Below are 19,282 nucleotides of genomic sequence, written 5' to 3' on the forward strand. Positions count from 1 at the left end.
CATGAGAGAGAACTTTTTTTACCCTTGTAGCAGTGTCTTCAGTAGCTGAGCTGCTCCAGGCAGTAGCTACTTGCTTTTTGCTACACCTCTGAGGACAGTCCTCTGCTACCTTTGAGCTGGAAGAGCAGAAGGACTGAGGGCTTTTACTAATGCCCCCTTTTTTTTATTTATTAACAAAGTGACATTCTTCACCTCTCTGAGTGCCTCAGTCTGGTAGTTTTAGCATTAAATGTTAGCCTGGGTATCTTTCTGCTGTGTTTGCTCTGCTTTGCAGGCTGCAGAAGCCTTGCCTGTCCCACATAGGTGACTGAGCGCTCAGAAAAAGCTATTTCAGAAACCATCCTTGAAGTGTTTCATGTCCACAGAAGATCAGTCTAAGAGCAGGCTCTGAGTGCAGTGACTCTCCTATGTAAACCAGCATGAGACCCCACCAGAAGCGTGCTGGGGGAAGTGATGGCTGTTGTCTGAGCAGTCACCAGCCCTCACGTGACCCCGCTACAGAAAAGCTGTGGTCCTGGGGGCACAGCTCCTGCTTTTACTCACTGTTACGATGCTGCAGAGACATTCGGGAGCAGTCCTGCCTTTTCAGGGTAATCCTTCAGTAAGGTACTCCACAGCCCTCCTGCAGGGAGCCCGTGCTGTTTGATGCTGTTTGAAGTCCAGACAAGCACTTGGGAGGGGTAAAAATAACCATTCCTATTTATCACCGGTTTTTTATGGCTGTGTGGTCCAGCAATACTCTATAGCTACACTCATAGCATCAAGGCATAGACATCACAGTGCAAAACACACAAGTAAGTAAGTAAGTAATAATTCCTCTTCACATCCCTTCTTTGGCTGGTCTTGGTCACCTGTAGCTCCCTTTGAACCCCCTGGGCACTCAGTGCTCTCAGTGTTACAGCAAGTCTTGCTCATCTCCTGGGGTCTGCCACATAGGATATTCCCTTCCAGAATTAATAAAGAAACTCACAGATAATTCCCAGAAAGCCACTAAAAGCTCTGAACCTCTTGATATTTCAGAAGCAAGTGAGTTGAACCCTGAGTAACAGCCCAGACTGCGGAGTGGTGCCTTTGTAAAGTGACCTCTGCTCTTTGACCACATTCCTCCTAACTCCCATACACAGACTGACACATGTGGAGCTACTAAAATTGGTCAAATTTGTGATGTAAGCTGCAAGATGAGAGCTACCGTGGCTTTATAAGAAAGAAATACTGTCCCACCTTATGTTGTAGATCACCAGGATGTACACAAAGACAAGTTCACGTTATCACACTGATTTTTTTTCCCCATCATGAAGACTGAATTTGTCTTAGGAAATGCTCATTAAAAAAATAATTACACAGGAAGGAATTAGCTCCATTAACAAATAACAAATTGCTCCTAAAATATCAAAGTTCCTCATTTGTAAAACTGTGGAAGATGAAGAAATGCATCTTTGTTGTATGTCCCCAGCTGTAATATTCCAGCCTCTCCTTTCCCTATTTTCCCACCCGTTACTTTTCCAGTAGGATGTGCTCTGGCACCTTCTGTACCACCACCTCCAGCAACTGATTCTGAATCCCTATTACTTGGGTTTGCCCTTCAGGGCACCATTGGGCACTGGCACCGTAATGCTATATTCTAGGTCTGGAGCAGTCTTGGAAAACGTGGCTATGGAAACCATGTCTTCTCCAATGTCCACCTGAGACCTGTGCCTGCAAATGAGCAGCTTCTTCAGGGCCCGTTGGAAGTCCCGGTTCAGGAAAGCGTAGAGCATGGGGTTGATGGTGGAGTTGCAATACCCTAGCCAAGTGATGATCTTGAAGGTGTCAACCAAGACCGTGCTGGTGGAGTCGGTGCCTCTGGCAGCGAGCCAGACGTTCAGGACAAAGTACGGCAGCCAGCACAGCACAAAAACTGAAATGATAATGCTAATGGTCCGCGTGGCCTTGTTCTCCAGCTGCAGATGGTTCTGCCGCTTGCTGTTGGGGTGGTAGTGAATCTCCAGGGTCTGAGACATAATACGAGTGGCCTTGAGCCGTGAAGCTCGGTAGATGAAGAAATACATGCTGCACATGACCATGAAGGGAATGAAAAATGCCAGCGCAGAAGCCACGATGGCAAAAATCCAGTTGGTGACAAAGATGCATTCTCTGCCTGCATCGAAGTCCACCCCGGGGATCTCGTTCCAGCCTTGCATGACGGGAAGGAAGGAAATGAGGGAGGAGTATACCCAGACCATGCAAGTCATCGCGATGCATCTGCAAAAGGAAAGAGATGGGGAGGGAGTTATTCTGAGTTGAGAACATCCAGTACGATTCAATCCCCATGGTAACCCGTGTGGGATATCACTGCTCAGCAGTCCCATGGGGCTTGGAGAAGGGAAAAAGCTGGGGTACAAGAAGTCCATACGTGAATATGTCTTAACGATTGGGTAATTGGGTCTGTGGCTTACAGAATTAGGGTCAGTGTTAGGGATGCTCAGAGCTGGCTGAAGAAAGAGGAGGAAAGGTTTTACAGAGGATTTTTGTTAATATTTAAAACAACAGCATGTAGATTTTTCTGTTTGGTTTCAGCTCTAATATCTGGCCATTGTCTTATCCTCTGAGGAGCAATAGGGGTGGAGCTGATGGACACTACATCCTCAGTACCGCTGCAGCACTTGCTCTGCTGTGCGGTGCTGAGGATCTGGTGTCCATCATGGCATGCTGTGCAGCTCCCTCCTCATTTGGCGGCTGCCTGCACTCCACAAACCGTACACAGCAAGAGTTGCAGTGGGAAAAACATCCCCAAAAGAGCCTGAACCCACCTTTTAAAGCACCCCGCAGCTGCAGCATCTTCTCTGCCCACCCTCAGACAACTTTCCCCATCATGTAGTCCTCATTTCAATGTTTCACATGAAACCTTGACAGGAGCTTAGAAACTCATCCTGTTTTCTCCGCATGCCCCCCATGAATATCATGTCAGAAAACGCTGTGAGTTTAAGAGGGGGAAGGCTACTGCTACATACATTCTTCTGGGTGTCATTTCCCCTAGTCCTTGGGGAAATCCCCACGAAATGCCTGCAAAGGGCAGAAGTTGTAGGTACAAGTCAGCCCACACCACTGGTTTCTACCCCATTTTGCAACCCATCCTTAACTCAAAAAGTGCTTTCCCAGGAGCACCATCAAACCAGCTCAGCTGTTCTCCTTTTCTCCTGCACCACATTCAAAATTTTCTGCAAAGTTTTAAATGGTGCAAAGATCCTTTTGCCACATCGCTCTGCTTTTGGGCAGCAACTGCCAATAGCTCATTTGGTCCCTAGTCAATATAGGCCATGGCCAAGTAAAAATTTGGAGGGACCCAAAGTGAGGAGCAACTCCACTCACCTGCCACGGGACATCCTTCTTGAATAGTGGTACGGGGTCACCACGGAGCAGTATCTGTCCAGGCTAATGAAGCACAACGTGACGATGGACGCAGTGCAGAACATGACATCAAAGGAGATCCAGACTTTGCAGAACAGCTTCCCGAACAACCACATCCCCGTCACCTCGTAAATGATACTGCCAGAGAAAACGGGTAGAAATCAAAGCTAGAAGGACTGATTTCATGCATTTCTTCAAGACTCCACTGAAGTAACATCACATTTTAACACAGAGGTACTAAAGAGGGGTGTGCAGCTCAGTCACACAGCAGGGATTCATCCTCAAAGTGCAACCCAAGGCAATAACCCACATGTGGGGCGTGACTGAAGAAGACCAAACCTATGCTTCTTGCCTGCACTCTGTTATAAGAAGGTGCCTTGAAAGAGGTCCTTTGCCCCCCAGAGCTCCCCAAATTTACATCTGCACAGCTTTGTTTATCACAGCTTTTTCCAGTGCCCTCTGCAGCATAGACTTTTATGATCTCTGCCCAGTTCCTGGGGCATGGAAGATGATCCCTCCTCCAAGAAACTCACTTTTCATCTGGTCTCATGTTCAAAACTAGAAGATTTCAACTCTTGGTTACAAAAAAGAAATCCTAGGAGGAAGCCTATGCAGCTTGTATGTTATATAGCTCACAAATGCCTCAGCGAGGTAAACACACTGGAGAAAAGCAGACATGATGCCAAAATTATTTCTAACAAAGTCAGGAGGGGCCTGTGAGAAGTGAGCAGTGAAGGAAGGAACATATGGCAGCTGTAGGAAGGCTAATGCATGTTTCTATAGCATTCAATTAGATGCCATTCACTTCCCCTTTCTTTCACCAGCTTTCTGCAACTCCTGAGGTGCTGCTGACATAACCATTGTGTGTGAATTTGATGTGAAAGGCTGAGTAACTACCTAGTCCTGCAAAGCTTTAATTATCCTGTAACTTCACAGCTTGCTGGTCAAATACAGTGAAAGTAGGGCTGTTGTGCTGCAGTGCACTCAGGTGGGCTCTGCCGTCCAGCAAGGGCAGAAAGAGTCAACTTGATGTCAGAGGAGTTAGAAACCAACCCCTGCTCTCCATCTAATTAGCAACAACTCATTAAAATTACTTTATGAAGGTTCTTTTAGAGCACAACTAATGTAAGTGGGTATATTGCTAGCTGAAGGGCCCCAGCCCTCGTCAGCTTTTTGTTACGCAGGATGTTACGCAAAAATTCAAGCAAACATTAATCTACAGCAGAACCTGTCTCTACACTGTGGTGGCCTCCACATGGCAGCGTGGAGGGTCCCACTGCGCACGCATGGAAAGGTTTCATGGCTCTTTTTTAGATGGGGAAATGAGACATGCAGAAGTTGAAGCACAGGTCCAGTAACGGACTTGGGTGTCTTGGTGCCACTCCTGAGAAGCCCTCAAAGCCTGTGGTGTGAGTGGCCATCCAGAAGTGGACCATGCTGCTGTCATGAACATCCCTGCACACAGATCCCAGCTGAGCAGGTACCTAGCTCCCATCAGCATCTGGTGGGATGCTCCTGACCTAGCAGATGTTCTCACAGCACAGGGTAGCGGATACCTGTTCCCTCTTCTCTGATGCATAAAGTCTCTGCAGCCTGGAAATGATGCTAATTAAAAAGGAATAATAAAAGCCCAAAGAAATGCACAGTATGAGCAGAAGTGAAGTCACCTCCGTATTTCACTTATGCTTGCAAAAGAAAAGAGTAGCTGGAAATATTCAGCCTGCAAACGACCGGGCTGGCTGGAGTACCCCGACGATAAGCTAAGCACAGCTGAACCGCTCCTGCAAACAAGCCAAACCAGGAACAAAGCAGAAGTCTTACTCCTATGAAATTAAGGCACCAGGCAACAAGCTTGGTTTTCCTTTCTATCACAAAACCTCTTATTCCTGAGCCAAACTGGTGCCTGAGATCATTTCTTTTCCTTCTCTTTTGCATGTGCTAACATGCCAACTGAGGAGCAAAGTGCAATTCAAAAGAGCAATGTAGATGTGAAGCTGAGACGGTGGGGAAGATGTGGACCAAGAGCCACCCCATCAGCAGGGCTGAACAACTCCCAGTGGAGATGGCAGGGTCCGTTCCTCACCATGTGGCCCACCAAGACCTGGAAAGGCTTCACACCAGGCGATGCTGGAGCATTCAGGAGGGGTACAAAGCATTAATTGTGTTCTGCTCTTTGTTCCCCTTCGTAATTTTTTTCTGTTAAATGAGACATCAGTCTCCGAGGTGGGCTGTTTTCCCTCTGGCTGCATAGCAAAGCCATTGGTTTTCAGGGAAATCCTTCCCCCCTTGTAATGCCATCCTTTACCCCCCTCTACAATCCTTTGATAGGACAAAGGGTAATGGTTTTAAACTGAAAGAGCGTAGATTCAGACTAGATAGAAGGAAGAAATTTTTCACAATGAAGCTGGTGAAACACTAGAACAGGTTGCCCAGAGAGGTGGTAGATGCCCCATCCCTGGAAACGTTCAAGGTCAGGCTGGATGGGGCCCTGAGCAACCTGACCTAGCTGAAGATGTCCCTGCTCATTGCAGAGGGGTTGGACTAGAAGACCTTTAAAGGTCCCTTCCAACCCAAACTGTTCTATGATTCTATGATCTTTCTCCTCCCCTCATACTCTTCACAGCTGTGGTCCCCTCCTCATCCCTGTTGTGCCCTTCTTCTCCTTTCTTGTTGGGCGTGAGAAGGCACAGACAGATTTCCCAATGAAACATATTTTCAGCTGCTGCTTCTCATTTTTTCCATGCCTTCCTGGGAGCCTAGAAGTAGGAAATGTCCAATTTCCTTCCTCTTTTGTGACAGATGCACTTGCGATTAGCAGCAGTTTGGTACAGGCTCCAAAGGAGGTAAAGGCCTGAGCCATGGCCGGGCCAAGAACTCCTCTGGTTCCGATCTGTTCTCTGAGAACCACAAAGGAGCCGAGTGGCACGGAGAGCATCGATGCATATGAGCTTGGAACACCGATCATGCGATTGACACATGAATAGCGGGTGGCTTTTCCAAGACTCATTTATCAAGGAACAAAGGAAGTTGTGGGTACAAGGAGCCTCATGCATACCTTTCCTATCGCATGTAATTCGGCTACGAGCCAACCGCTTTATCCCATAACTATGACAGCCTCAGTGAGCCTTCTTTGAGCTCTCCCTGCTCGGCAGCGTGGCTGCATGGCGGTGATGTCCCCTTGAGCTGGGACACCTCTCCAGGTTGCTCCTCGAGGCAGAGAGACCTTTTACCAACGGCAGATCCTTGCTAAGCGACCGATATTGCCCATAGCCTTGTAGTACGGTAACTTGGATTTTGTCTTGGCAACTTTGATTGCATTGATGAATTGATAAATTTTGCATCTCTAATCCCTTAGACATAAACCGTTGTCCAAGTCTGAGACTAAGATTGGACCTAGCTGCACCTAAGCTCCATCGGGAGTTTAGAAAGCAAGGGGGTCTACTCTGAGCCTCGTGACTCAACGGGAGGGTCCTCCATATCTTTTTGTATCCCCGATCTCTCTGTGAATCATTCTAAGTCGAGCGTAACCCAATTTTCCTTTGTGTGTTTCTTCCATGCAGTAATTAATAGAGTGAACCTTGCCATCGGACTTTGTTAAATCGCACTTTTACAACGTCATATTAAAACCACTTTTGCTAATACCTTTGATGGTGATTTTTTAAGTGATCTAAATCACTCATTTATGACAAATTGGCATAGGTGGCAGGATGGCAAGTAGTATCACTGATTACTTATGGAAGTATGGAATAAGTCCGAGTCCCAGATTCTCAAAAGAATGGTCTTGTGATAATTGGCATGATTGGGGAACTGAAAGAACAGCTAAAGGTGGCCAGAAGGCGTATAAAGGACAGAAAAGGAAAAGGAATTATATGCAAAATGCTAGGTACCTGTTTAAAAGCTGCTTATCAGGATAGGAAGAATAACAATATAAGGGAGCAGGACCTAAAAGAAGAAATAGAAGGCAGAAAGGCAGCTGAATTAATACTCTTTGAAAATTGAACAGCTGCAGAAACAGTTACAGGAAGAAAAGGAGAAAAAACACAAGTTGGAAGAAAAGGTCAAAATGATGCTTATGTAGGCTCCCCATCCCCCTGACACTGTACAAATTAGAAAATTAATTGCATCCCCCGAAGAATGGGATGGGAACATACAGGGTGACGCCAATGATAGCGAAGCAGGGGAGGATGATTCTTTGTTTCCCTCAAATCCCCCTGACTATGAAGCCAGACCCATCATTGAAACAGAACAGTCTGAAGGACCTCGGCGTGGTGCTCAGCGATATACTGTGCGAATCACTCCCTGGGATCTGTTACAATTGGCAAATTTACAAGGAAAATACAGCAGAATGCCACGTGAAACTGAAAGAGAGTATTTGTGGTGAGTCTACCTAAGTGGCAGTGACCAAATACTGCTGAGTGGAGATGAAGCAAATGGCTTATGGGATCCGGGAGTTCTCTTAAATTTAGGACCCAACCCAGCAAATGGATCCCATTCTATCACCAGCAGTGTACCTTACTGGGCTGGGGGAACAGATGCTATGGAACAAGGTGAACCCTCCATAATGCCCATAAGATCTCTTAACGAGCTCTCTACAGCTATCACAAAAGCTGCCTGCATAGAAGCCATGCATAAACGAGAATCCAGTAATATCCCAATATCTGCCACAATTGATTATGCAATGCTTAAACCATTACTTAGAGGAGCCCCAGCAATTCGTAAACCCTATTTAATTGCAAAACGAGATGAAATTAAAAGAGACACAGAACACCATGAGGAATTAGGTGATAATGACCCCCACAACCAGCTCCCTACCTGGGCAGAATTAATGCACGACTTTGTAAACCATGCCCATGAAATGGGGTGGGACAATCCATTGGCCAAAAAATCAGACCCAAGGCCCTGAACAGGAGAAAACCGAGTGCGACCAATAAAAGTACCCCCACAGAGAACAGGAACTAGACCAAGGGAAAATACATCTAAAGACCCTTGAGCTTCACCTAAAAACCCTTGAGCAGAATCTCAGGAGTGGAGAAATGAACTGTGGAGCATTGGCACTAGGCATTCCCAGAGCTGTGATTCAGAGGCAGCCTACGGGCATTATCTTAAGTCTAATTCAAGCGTTCCAGAAACGCCACGATGGTGAAAGGAGAGAGCGTACTCCATATACTCTGGCACGATGGCCCGCTCCAGGAAAGAGCGATATCACTTTCCTCCCCCTTAGGGATGAATTGCAAAGCATGAGGCCAAAAATCGAGTAATGCCAGGACGGCAACTGGGCCTGCCTGTCCAGCAAGTGGAATCCTATCAATGGATAAATAATAATGGCCCATATATTTTGATTCCAGTTGGGCCCCGATGACAATTGGTAAAATTCCTAACAGATACGGGAGCACAAATATCAATATTAACACAACAGGATGCCGAGATGCTGGGTGTATGACCTGGATGGCAAAGAGTTAAAATTACCAGAGTAAATGGAGCAAGTGCTATTTTCCAAACTGTGAAAGTTAATTTATGGCTCCTGGGCAAGAAGCGCATGCTGTCTACTCGCTTTGCAATCAAAGATCACAATGAAAATATTTTGGGTTTTGACGTTTTGAACGGCCAAACCTGGCGCCTGCCGGACGGCAGTGTGCGGTCCTTCAGTTCAAATATCAACCCTAACCCTGATAAAAATCGGGAGGCTACAGTGCATGTACTCCGCACAGCCCCTGCACTCCCTGATTCAAAAGCTACTAATGTACCGCAATACCCGATTTCTGCTGCGGCACGAAACGGAATTTCTGAAGTAATAGCAGACTTAGAAAAACAGCACATTATTTCCAGAACCCACTCCCTGTACAATTCACCAGTCTGGCCAGTCCGAAAGCCAAATGGGAGATGGCATCTGACAATTGCTTATTGGCGCCTAAATGCCAACACAGCTCCGCTAATGGCTGCAGTACCTAACATTGCAACTTTAACAGCCATGCTACAAGCGGCCGCACACCCATGGATGGCAGTGCTAGATGAGAAAGATATGTTCTTTATGGTCCCCTTGCAGGAGGAAGATAAAGAGAAATTTGCTTTTACTTGGGAAGGCATACATTACACTTTTAACAGACTCCCACAGGGATATAAACATTCACCCACAATTGCTCATGCTGCGCTTGCTGAACTCTTACAAACAGTCTCACTCCCTCAAGGTGTGAAACTATACCAATATATAGATGATATCCTCATCGGAGGGACCTCCCCTGAAAAGGTGGGGGAAGTGGCGGCAGCAGCGTGGCGAACGCTACATAAAGCAGATGTTGAAATTCCACCCAAAAAATGTCAGGCACTAAATAGAGAAGTACAATTTTTAGGTACTTGGTGGATTGCAGGTAGTGCAGCAATCCCACCGGACACCCTAAGTAAAAATAGAACAGTTACAGATGCCCCAATCTAGGAAAGAATTACAACGTATGGGTACTTTAGGGTACTGGAGAAAACATGTACCTGGATTTTCTATCATTGCTCACCCACTGTATTCACTGTTATGAAAGGCAAAACCGTGGAAATTGAACCCAGAATATGAAGAGGCAATCAAAACTAATAGAGAAATTAAAGACATATCAGTCACTGGGGCCAGTACACCCCCACGACCCTATTATAGCAGAATGGGGTTTTGCAGAACACAGTACTTATTGCAATCTATTCCAGACCAGGCCAAGTGGACCAAAAAGACCTTTAATGCTTAGCTCGACTGCATTTAAAGAGACAGAACAGAGATATTCCAAATGGGAAAAGGGACTTCTGTCTTTGGTCCGAGCAGTTAAACAAGTTGAGAAAATACACGAGGGACAACCTGTTCAGAGGAGAGAGCCATTTGATTTGCTAATAATTTGCTAAAGAAATAGTCCTAAAAGGAACTGCTCCTCCAGAAGGAATTGCACAGAAACCCACCACCAGAAAATGGTGTGCCTACCTGATGGGAGTAACAGATGAAATGCAATTGACTGAAGGACATACAAAAATTTTCAAATTACAAATGCCTATAAACACCGACCCACTAGCACTAAAACAGCCATTTAAACCTTCACTGGTTCTAAATGCAGCTCCCCTCACTGAGAAAACACCGACCGAAGGCATTTGGTTTACCAATGCCTCGGCACAGAGGGTAAACAGCAAATGGCGGCATAAAGCCACCGCATTCATAATTACCACTGGCAAACAAGTAATAGAAGAAGATGAAGGTAGTGCACAAGTAGGAGAATTAAGGGCAGTTGTTCTAGCAGCACAAAACAGAGCAAAAGTTATCTATGTCGATTCCTATGCTGTGTGGGCAGGTGCCACAATGGCTTTATCAGTGGGAAGCCCTAAACTGGGAAGTAAATAGAACCTCAATATGGAGAACTGAAGACTGGCAATTACTATTAAATACAGTTAGACAAGCACCATTTAAACTAGGATGGGTAAAAGCCCGTGTAAACAATGACCAACCAGCCACAAAATGGAACCAACAAGTAGATGAATTAGCCAGAATTAGGGGAATAAAACCAGGAGATACGCCAAATCCCAAATGGTACCGACGGGGGGAATGGTTACATCAAAAATTAGGCAACACAGGCTGAGAACACTTTATTTTGCAGCCCAAAGCTGAGGTTGGCCTCTAAACAGGAAACACGTGGAACCATCCTTATAGAATATCCCCAATGTAAACTGAAGTTGCAAACAGATCACCCTGCTAAAACACCACCCCTACACATTAATGAGGGAAAAACCCTATGGTCACATGGCAAATTGATTACATTGGACCCTTTAAACCTTCCTCGGGATATCGGCACATCCTCACAGGAGTAGAGGTCATCTCAGGCCTAATTACGGCAACTAAATGTTGAAAGGCTAATGTCAGAGCACCATTGGGGGATTATCCTCTTGGTTTTCAGGCCTGCCAACCGCCGTTGTCATCCAAAGCGACAATGGCTCACATTTTTCCAACAAGGAATTGCAAGCATAGGCAAAACAGGGAGAAATTCAGTGGGTATTCCATACCCCCTACTATCCTCAATCAAATGGGATGGTAGAAAGAGCTAATGGCTTATTGAAAAGGAGCCTTACGCCACACAAGGTCCAGTGGGATACTCTACTTTCCAAAGTACTTCATCAATTGAATAATCGGTATGGGCCCACTGGGAGCCCTGGAAGCCGAGCATTCTTTACAAAAACTGGACCTGATGCTCCACCTCCTGATGAAAGAAAATATCCAATAGCTTTACAGCCAGGACAACCTGTCGTGGTAAATTTACCACAAAGGACCTGTACCTATGACTCTAACTAAACCTCATGGCCCACTTGCTACTGACAGCAGTGATGCAAAGCTACTGACAGCAGTGATGCAAAACACAGAATTAGTGCACAATGGATTTTTCCTTCTTTCTATTGGGGTAACCTGTCCGGAAAACCCCACCAAGACCAGTTTGTTTTACCCTTTTATCTTGCAGCCTCCTCCAAGTGAAAATAAGATACATCGTCCTACGATGAAGATTTCAGTAATACTTGCTTCCCCACGAACGCCCACCTGTCTCAACTTAACTGTCAATGAAGAAATCAGCCACAATTGTGTCAATAGAGATAAGCCACCCATCTTGTCACTAACAGACAGCAATATAAACGTGCCTTGTAAAACACGACTACCTGTTAATGAGGGATATATATCTGTTATGATTATTCACAATAACTCTTACATACCGTATACAAACTGCTGTAACGTTAAGTCATTGCTCAATACATGACATAGTAAAGGAAGATTATGATGTTAAAATGCCATGCAGATGGAACGCTCTGAAGGGACGCAATGTAATACTAGGAACTAACCAATGGCTCTTATCTGATGTATTACCTCAGTGGGAAAGAATTAATGAAAAGGACCACCAACTAATTGTGAATGCACTAGATGCAACCCAGATTAATGTCTCTCTCGCTCTTAGTTGTATTCAAGATCAATTATGGGTACAACCTACTGTGGCAGCGATTGTAAGAGAAGGTGAAGAGGGCACCTTACCCACTGACATTCGAAAAGTAATCTGGGATAATGCAACTGAATTTGAAAGGGAATTCCAATCCTGGTGGCATCTAGTCACTTTTACCTATGACCCCACTGATAGTAAAGCCACAGCTTTTGTTCTAACAATATGCAATGCTTCGGTATACACCATATACCCAACCATTGCACTGGGATTAAATCACAATGGAACTGTCCTCTGTCCATTAGAACACAGAGTATGGGCCAACAAAATGGGAACAAGTGTCAAACTATTGACGTTGATACATGTGGTGTATGGGAACAACAGTGATTTATTTGTGAAAGTAATACCATTAAGGCCCAAGACATTTGTCCTGACACAGAACAGCATGTTTGTAATTTTGAAATACATCCTGATGAAACCCCTGAAACTGTACTTATATATGTTGGAAATGGACGTGTTTGTATGAGAACCCTTTGTGATTCTGTATTTATAGACAACACCACTGTAGAGACATATAATCACTCAAATATCTGTATTTGTAATTTTACCAAAATTATGGGATGCGACTTTATCTATTCAGCTCCTGTCACAATGCACCAATTGCTACAATCTAACTATACATTGTATCAAGATTTATTGCCTACCCCTATTGGAATGAATCTCACATTGGTGAGAAAACTGTTGCAACATGATGACCTGAACCAATTGCTAAATCGAATTCAAAACAATGGACAGAGAACCCTGATTACCATCCACCATCATGCAGAGGAGATACACCATATCCTAGAAAGAGTGAAGAAAGATGGAGAACATCACTGGTGGGAAACTCTTTTTGGATGGTCCCCAACAGCAACTGAAACTTTGAATTTAATGCTGCATCCAATTGTAGTTTTGTTAGTTTCAACCTTATTATGTTCATTGCTTATAATCATTCTGTATATCAAAGTTTGGCAAAAAATGAAACAAATTACATCAATCCAGCATGTAAAATGCATACTATCAACTGTTGTATGTAAAATGGTATATAACTAACATTAATTAGGACACTTAAACTAAACAGCTTACCAAATAATTGGACTCTTACCAGTGATCTACAATACACCACATATTTATGACATAGAGGCAAGAGGTAACTGTACTACCACTCTATGAGTTGATAAAGTGGATTGACTGCAGTCACGGGGTGGAGTGTGATGGATGCACTCGACCTCTTAACCAAACTAGCAGCAGTTTGGTACAGGCTCCAAAGGAGGTAAAGGCCTGAGCCATGGCCGGGCCAAGAACTCCTCTGGTTCCGATCTGTTCTCTGAGAACCACAAAGGAGCCGAGTGGCACGGAGAGCATCGATGCATATGAGCTTGGAACACCGATCATGCGATTGACACATGAATAGCGGGTGGCTTTTCCAAGACTCATTTATCAAGGAACAAAGAACGTTGTGGGTACAAGGAGCTTCATGCATACCTTTCCTATCGCATGTAATTCAGCTACGAGCCAACCGCTTTATCCCATAACTATGACAGCCTCAGTGAGCCTTCTTTGAGCTCTCCCTGCTTGGCAGCGTGGCTGCATGGCGGTGATGTCCCCTTGAGCTGGGACACCTCTCCAGGTTGCTCCTCGAGGCAGAGAGACCTTTTACCAACGGCAGATCCTTGCTAAGCGACCGATATTGCCCATAGCCTTGTAGTAGGGTAACTTGGATTTTGTCTTGGCAACTTTGATTGCATTGATGAATTGATAAATTTTGCATCTCTAATCCCTTAGACATAAACCGTTGTCCAAGTCTGAGACTAAGATTGGACCTAGCTGCACCTAAGCTCCATCGGGAGTTTAGAAAGCAAGGGGGTCTACTCTGAGCCTCGTGACTCAACGGGAGGGTCCTCCATATCTTTTTGTATCCCCGATCTCTCTGTGAATCATTCTAAGTCGAGCGTAACCCAATTTTCCTTTGTGTGTTTCTTCCATGCAGTAATTAATAGAGTGAACCTTGCCATCGGACTTTGTTAAATCGCACTTTTACAACGTCATATTAAAACCACTTTTGCTAATACCTTTGATGGTGATTTTTTAAGTGATCTAAATCACTCATTCGTGACACCTTTGCATTCTTAACTGACCAAAACTTAGCGCCAAATTCCCTCTTTCTCCTTGCCAAGGAAGAGGTCTCTACTCCAGTTATAGCGGATGCTATCAGTCTTACAGGGGGAAATTACAGTTGCTGAGACACCTACTTGTCTTTGCTCTTTGCTACCACTCCCTCCCATCACTCAGATTGCAAATACCACATCAGTAGGTGGGAAGCAGAAGTAACAAGGATGCTGGGTAACTGGAAATGCCCAAACTCCATTTAGAAGAAAAAGAAGAAATTGAGGACAGATATTCCCAAGCATGAGCTGAACGTGGAGACGCCAAAGGAGTCATCAGGTGGACAACAGGCAAATTCGGAGAGGAAGCAGTGATAGCAATTATCAGCTAGAACTCACTCCAAAGCAGGAGTTGTTCAGGTTTTGTCTTCTTTGAGCAAAGGGGGTGCTGCTGTTCCTGGGTAAGATGGGGTAACGGAGACGGTGGTCTCCTGGAGGGATGGATGGACTGGGTGGAAGAGCAGGTGATGCTGTGCAGTCCCAGAGAGGAGCCCTTGAGACACCTGGGCTGGATGGGGATGACCCCTCATTTCTGGGCTTAACGAGAACATGGAAAGGAGAAGAAAAATAGCCCAGGGAAATGCCAGGTAGCAGAAAGATTGTTGCTTTAGCTAATCTTTGGTGTCTGACACACTGTTTTTCTCTTTCTAGGAGGCTGAAATGGTCTGCTGCATTTTATATGCAGTGGGAAACATCAGAGCTTCTCTTGGGAAAAAAAAATAGCATGTGCTACTGTCAACAGGAGCACGTGGATTGTTTCTGCATCCCCTCTGGGCAGGGCAGGGGGAACCAGGTTGTTTTGCAGGCAAGCCCAGCTCAGGCCCTGCGGACTCCACCATTCCCAGTTGCAGCCCATCTCCAGCCCAGTTTAGCCTGGTAGCTGGAAATGGGGAAGGAAGTGGATAGCCAGACTGCTGCAGCCATGTCAGCCAGGTCCTCACCCACACACCCACTCAGAGCTGCTGGCGATCCTCAGGGAACAAGATCAGCCAACCTGGAGACCCTTCCCACCCCTGTCTGGCAAAGAGCTGCTTCCACAATCCCCTCTTTCCAACATAGAGCAAAACTCCCACTTTCATCAATACAAATGTCTTGGTTAAGTCACTACCCTCATTGCCACCAACTGTAATAGGGTAGGAGAGGTTAGATCATCGTACAACTCAGCTGCAATCCAAGCCCACAAGGCAGATATTTGTAGCAGCAGGTGGAGGGGAGAGAGGTGAATACAGATGGATGATTTCAGAACCTGAACTTAAAAATTCACCAAGCTTAGAATTGGCAGTAATATTTTTTAAAGGGCACCATTAACTGCTTTTTTTTCACCTGACACTATAAACTCAGTTTGTAATTGCTTGTTGGGAAAATATCTTTTGGTGCCAAATTTAAAAGCGTAGGCAGCCCTGTGAGAACTGAAGCACAGAACGTGAAAAGAGTTCAGCTTCTTCATATTGCTCCAAGAACACCCAAATAGGGCAATAGCACCAAGCAGCCCCCTGCTTTACACAAACCTATGGCTATTTTGCAGAACAAGACAGCCAGAGCCTACAAGTAAACTGGTTTCTGGATTTGTTTTACTATGTTTTAGCCAGGTAGTGAAGCTCCTGTAAATATAAACCTCAACCAGGGACAACTCCCCTCTGAAGTGCCCTCTTCCTCCATTAAATATAGGGGGAGCCTAAATTACCTTACTTGTACTAAAATAGAATCCTTACATTCACACAGAGAGAGGGGAGATGGCCTTGTCCCCATGTCAACACTGCCAGTTATCAATGTGCAATACAGTCAGGCAATAGGGGCAAAACAATTTCCCCAAGTGCAGCGAATCCCATTTGTTATCTCACTGCAGACTGCAAATCTTCCAGTCTGTTTATGCAGGCAAAAGATTTATTTCGCCAGCTTTCCCCATGAATTCCACTGGTACATTGTCTGAACCAGAAGGAATAATCAAACTCCTGTGTTTCACCAAGAATATGAAGAATAACATCTCTGCAATAGCCTTTCAAGTTCAGTAATATGAAATAATCTGTTTTCTTACACTAGTAAGAACCGTTTTTACTTCTCCCTCCCACTACCAGAAAATAAAAGATAAGGTTAAAGAAGTGTAAAATCAAAAGCACAGAATTTAACTCCACTGATTTCAATAGTCATTTCTGACTGAAAAAAATGAGGTGAAAATATACTCTGTGATTTTCTCTACCTTTGAAACACTAGCAGGTCAATGCAGGCACAGGAGCACATGCAATCACTGACCCACAGTTAAGCTCTTTGGAGAGCCCAGCCCTAAGCACAGCACATGAACTTCTAGCCAGCCCTGCTTAAACAGCAGCCATTGAGCTAGGAGAAATGACGTTGCACACACACACCGCCTTCTGATCTTACCTTACAAGCACTTCTTACCTAAAAGGCATGACCAGACAAGCTACAAGGAAATCTGCCATGGCTAAGGACATGATAAACATATAGGTGACGGTGCGCAGCCTCTTTTCCACCACCGGGCAGATGAAGACTACCGTATTTCCCAGGAGCGTGATCAAGTCAATGAGGGTTAGTATCAGCCCAATGACCACCTCCTGGATGCCGATCCCTGCCCAGTTGCCACCTCCTTTCACAAAGGAGGAGGCAGCAGAGGAGAAATTAGAGAGCCAAGATTCATTTTTGTCCATCAGCATCTTCCCACTGTTAAAATCTGAAAGAGAGGAAAGGCGGGGGGGGAAGGACTTTAATACACATGACTTGGAGGTCTATGAAATGAAGTACAGAAATAACATTTATGCTTCATTTACTTCAAGAAAAATCCACACACCCTGCTGCGTCTGTGCCATCACTGTCCCATGGTTATCAGTCCATTACAAGTGTCTGAAATCCTGAGCGTAAGGATAAACATGCAGCACTGGCTGAAGTCCTTCATGGCAATTAAAAGCCCTCCTGTGAACGAAAATGCATCATCAGGTGAAGCGTGATACAAAAAAAAAGAAAGAAAAGCACTGAGGGCAGAAAGAGGACAAGTAAAACCAAAATCCAAAATCAAAGCAGCTCTGCTAAATCCCACTGAACAGCATGCCGTGTCCACAAAATATGGGGGTTGCAACTAGATGATCTTTAAAGTCCCTTCCAACCCAAACATTCTATAGAATTCTAATTCTGTGATTCTATATTCTCATTATCATCTTTGCCACCCACAGTCTGGGTGAGACTGCTTGCCCAGGCTGGCTGCTTTTGTAACCCCACTATTCAGTACCTGCTCTGCCCTAGGTTGTCCTGGTACTTTTTTAGGCTCTGAAGTTAAGAGCTTTTTACTGCCATGGTGGGCAGCTCCATCCTACAGCCTGAATGGCCATGCAGAGCTGCCAGAAACCACACAGGGAGCTTAATGCAAGTAAGCAAGTAACTGAGGTGTCTCAGGTGCAGCAGTGACCTCAGACTCATGTCTCTTTCTGTGCCCAGCTGGGACAGGATGGTCCCAGCTCTGTAATGGGGGACTTTTAAGTTGAGGAAATTCATGTGCTTGTGTCCACGGCTCAGTTCCCAGCCTTTGAGCGAGCGGTGTCACAGGTACCTGGGAAGGTGGGAGTCATGTGCTGCAAAAATTCCAGCAGTTCAAAATTCACTGGTGTTGCTAATGGGAACACAAAAACAAAACTTGTGGGGAAAAGAAAATTATAGAAATATTTCCAGACATCAAGTTGTTATATTTGAATACTGCCACTTCTCCTGTGACTGGGCTCTGCTTCCACAGTACCCTCAGGTCAGTCCCACATCTCCAGGGCATCACTACCGAGTGCAGCGTGAGAATGGGTCAGGACGAACGTCCACGTAGTCCAACATGGCTTATCTCACAGTGGCCAAACTTTGCCTTAGGACGATTATAAGAACAAGACAGCATGTAGCAAAATTTCCCCGATGTCTGTTTTTCCTTCCAGCAGCCTGTGATCCAGAACTACCTCTAAAGATGGTTTCAAGGGCTTTTAAATCAAGAAGTTGTCCTGCTTCCCCGCTGTCCCATGCAAACTTTTAGCATCCATGACCTCCTATAGCAACAACTTCCACAGCTCAGCTACGTGCCATGCAAAGAAACACCTCTTTTTGCTTGTTTTGAGCCTCTCACCAGCTAGTTTCACTTGATGCCCTCTGGTCCTTGTATTGGAAGAGACATCACACAACCAATCCCCATCCACTCTCTCAATGCCACTGGTGGGCTCTTTAATCTCTGTCACATCCCCCAGCCTGCTCGTCTTCTCTTGGTCAGGCTGAGGAGCCTTCGCCAACTTGCTCGTTCCCCATACAGAAGTGATTGAGGACTCCTGGCCATCCCGCCTGCTCTTCTAAGCCTCTGAGATGGACCAAAACTACAAACAATTTCCGAGATGTAAATGCACTGTGGATTTATACAAGAGCATAATGATGTTCTCTGTTTTGTCCTGCTTCCCTTTCATAACAATGCCTAACGTGGTTTGCTGCTTTTGATTGGCATTTAGCACCAAGCTGACCTTTCCACAGAACTGCCTATCGCCATCCGAAGATCTCGTTCCTGAGCAGTAACAGTCAGCTCAGAGCCCACTGCTTTAGATAGGAAAATAGGAAGAAATGAGGAAATTAGGTTCTCTCCATCTTCCCCAAGCTCCACCACTTCACAGTTGAATTTCTTCTTCCATTTTAATTCTCACTGAGCCTCATAAAAGCTTGTCTGCAATTCTTTAAGTCAGGCCTTATCCTTCATGCCCTGATTAAACTTTGTTTCACCTGCAAATATCACCACTTCAT

At 45.2% G+C, this 19,282-nt stretch overlaps 1 protein-coding gene across 1 annotated transcript; it reads right to left on the bottom strand.

Annotated features, from left to right (window-relative positions):
• Window positions 1–1,503: 1,503 nt before the first annotated feature.
• LOC140652486 (histamine H2 receptor-like) lies at window positions 1,504–17,440 on the bottom strand. Its single transcript, XM_072863351.1, has 4 exons — window positions 17,325–17,440; window positions 16,919–17,207; window positions 3,349–3,525; window positions 1,504–2,241 (listed from the first exon to the last, which is right to left on the bottom strand). The coding sequence occupies exons 1-4, from the start codon at window positions 17,341–17,343 to the stop codon at window positions 1,566–1,568; spliced, it is 1,161 nt and encodes a 386-aa protein (XP_072719452.1). The 5' UTR covers window positions 17,344–17,440; the 3' UTR covers window positions 1,504–1,565.
• Between the last annotated feature and the right edge of the window lie 1,842 nt (window positions 17,441–19,282).

The sequence above is a fragment of the Ciconia boyciana genome, chromosome 5 (assembly GCF_034638445.1).
Source record: "Ciconia boyciana chromosome 5, ASM3463844v1, whole genome shotgun sequence".
NCBI classification, from domain to species: Eukaryota; Metazoa; Chordata; class Aves; order Ciconiiformes; family Ciconiidae; genus Ciconia; species Ciconia boyciana.

What these genes read in the sequence shown, in the direction of transcription:
- LOC140652486 (XM_072863351.1), bottom strand. An exon ending in TGTCTGGTCATGCCTTTTAG is followed by an intron (nt 3,526 to 16,918) that starts GTAAGAAGTGCT and finishes TTTCTCTGGCAG; the next exon opens with TATCATTTACGAGGTGACGG. An exon ending in AGAAGGATGTCCCGTGGCAG is followed by an intron (nt 2,242 to 3,348) that starts GTGAGTGGAGTT and finishes TTCCTTTTGCAG; the next exon opens with ATGCATCGCGATGACTTGCA.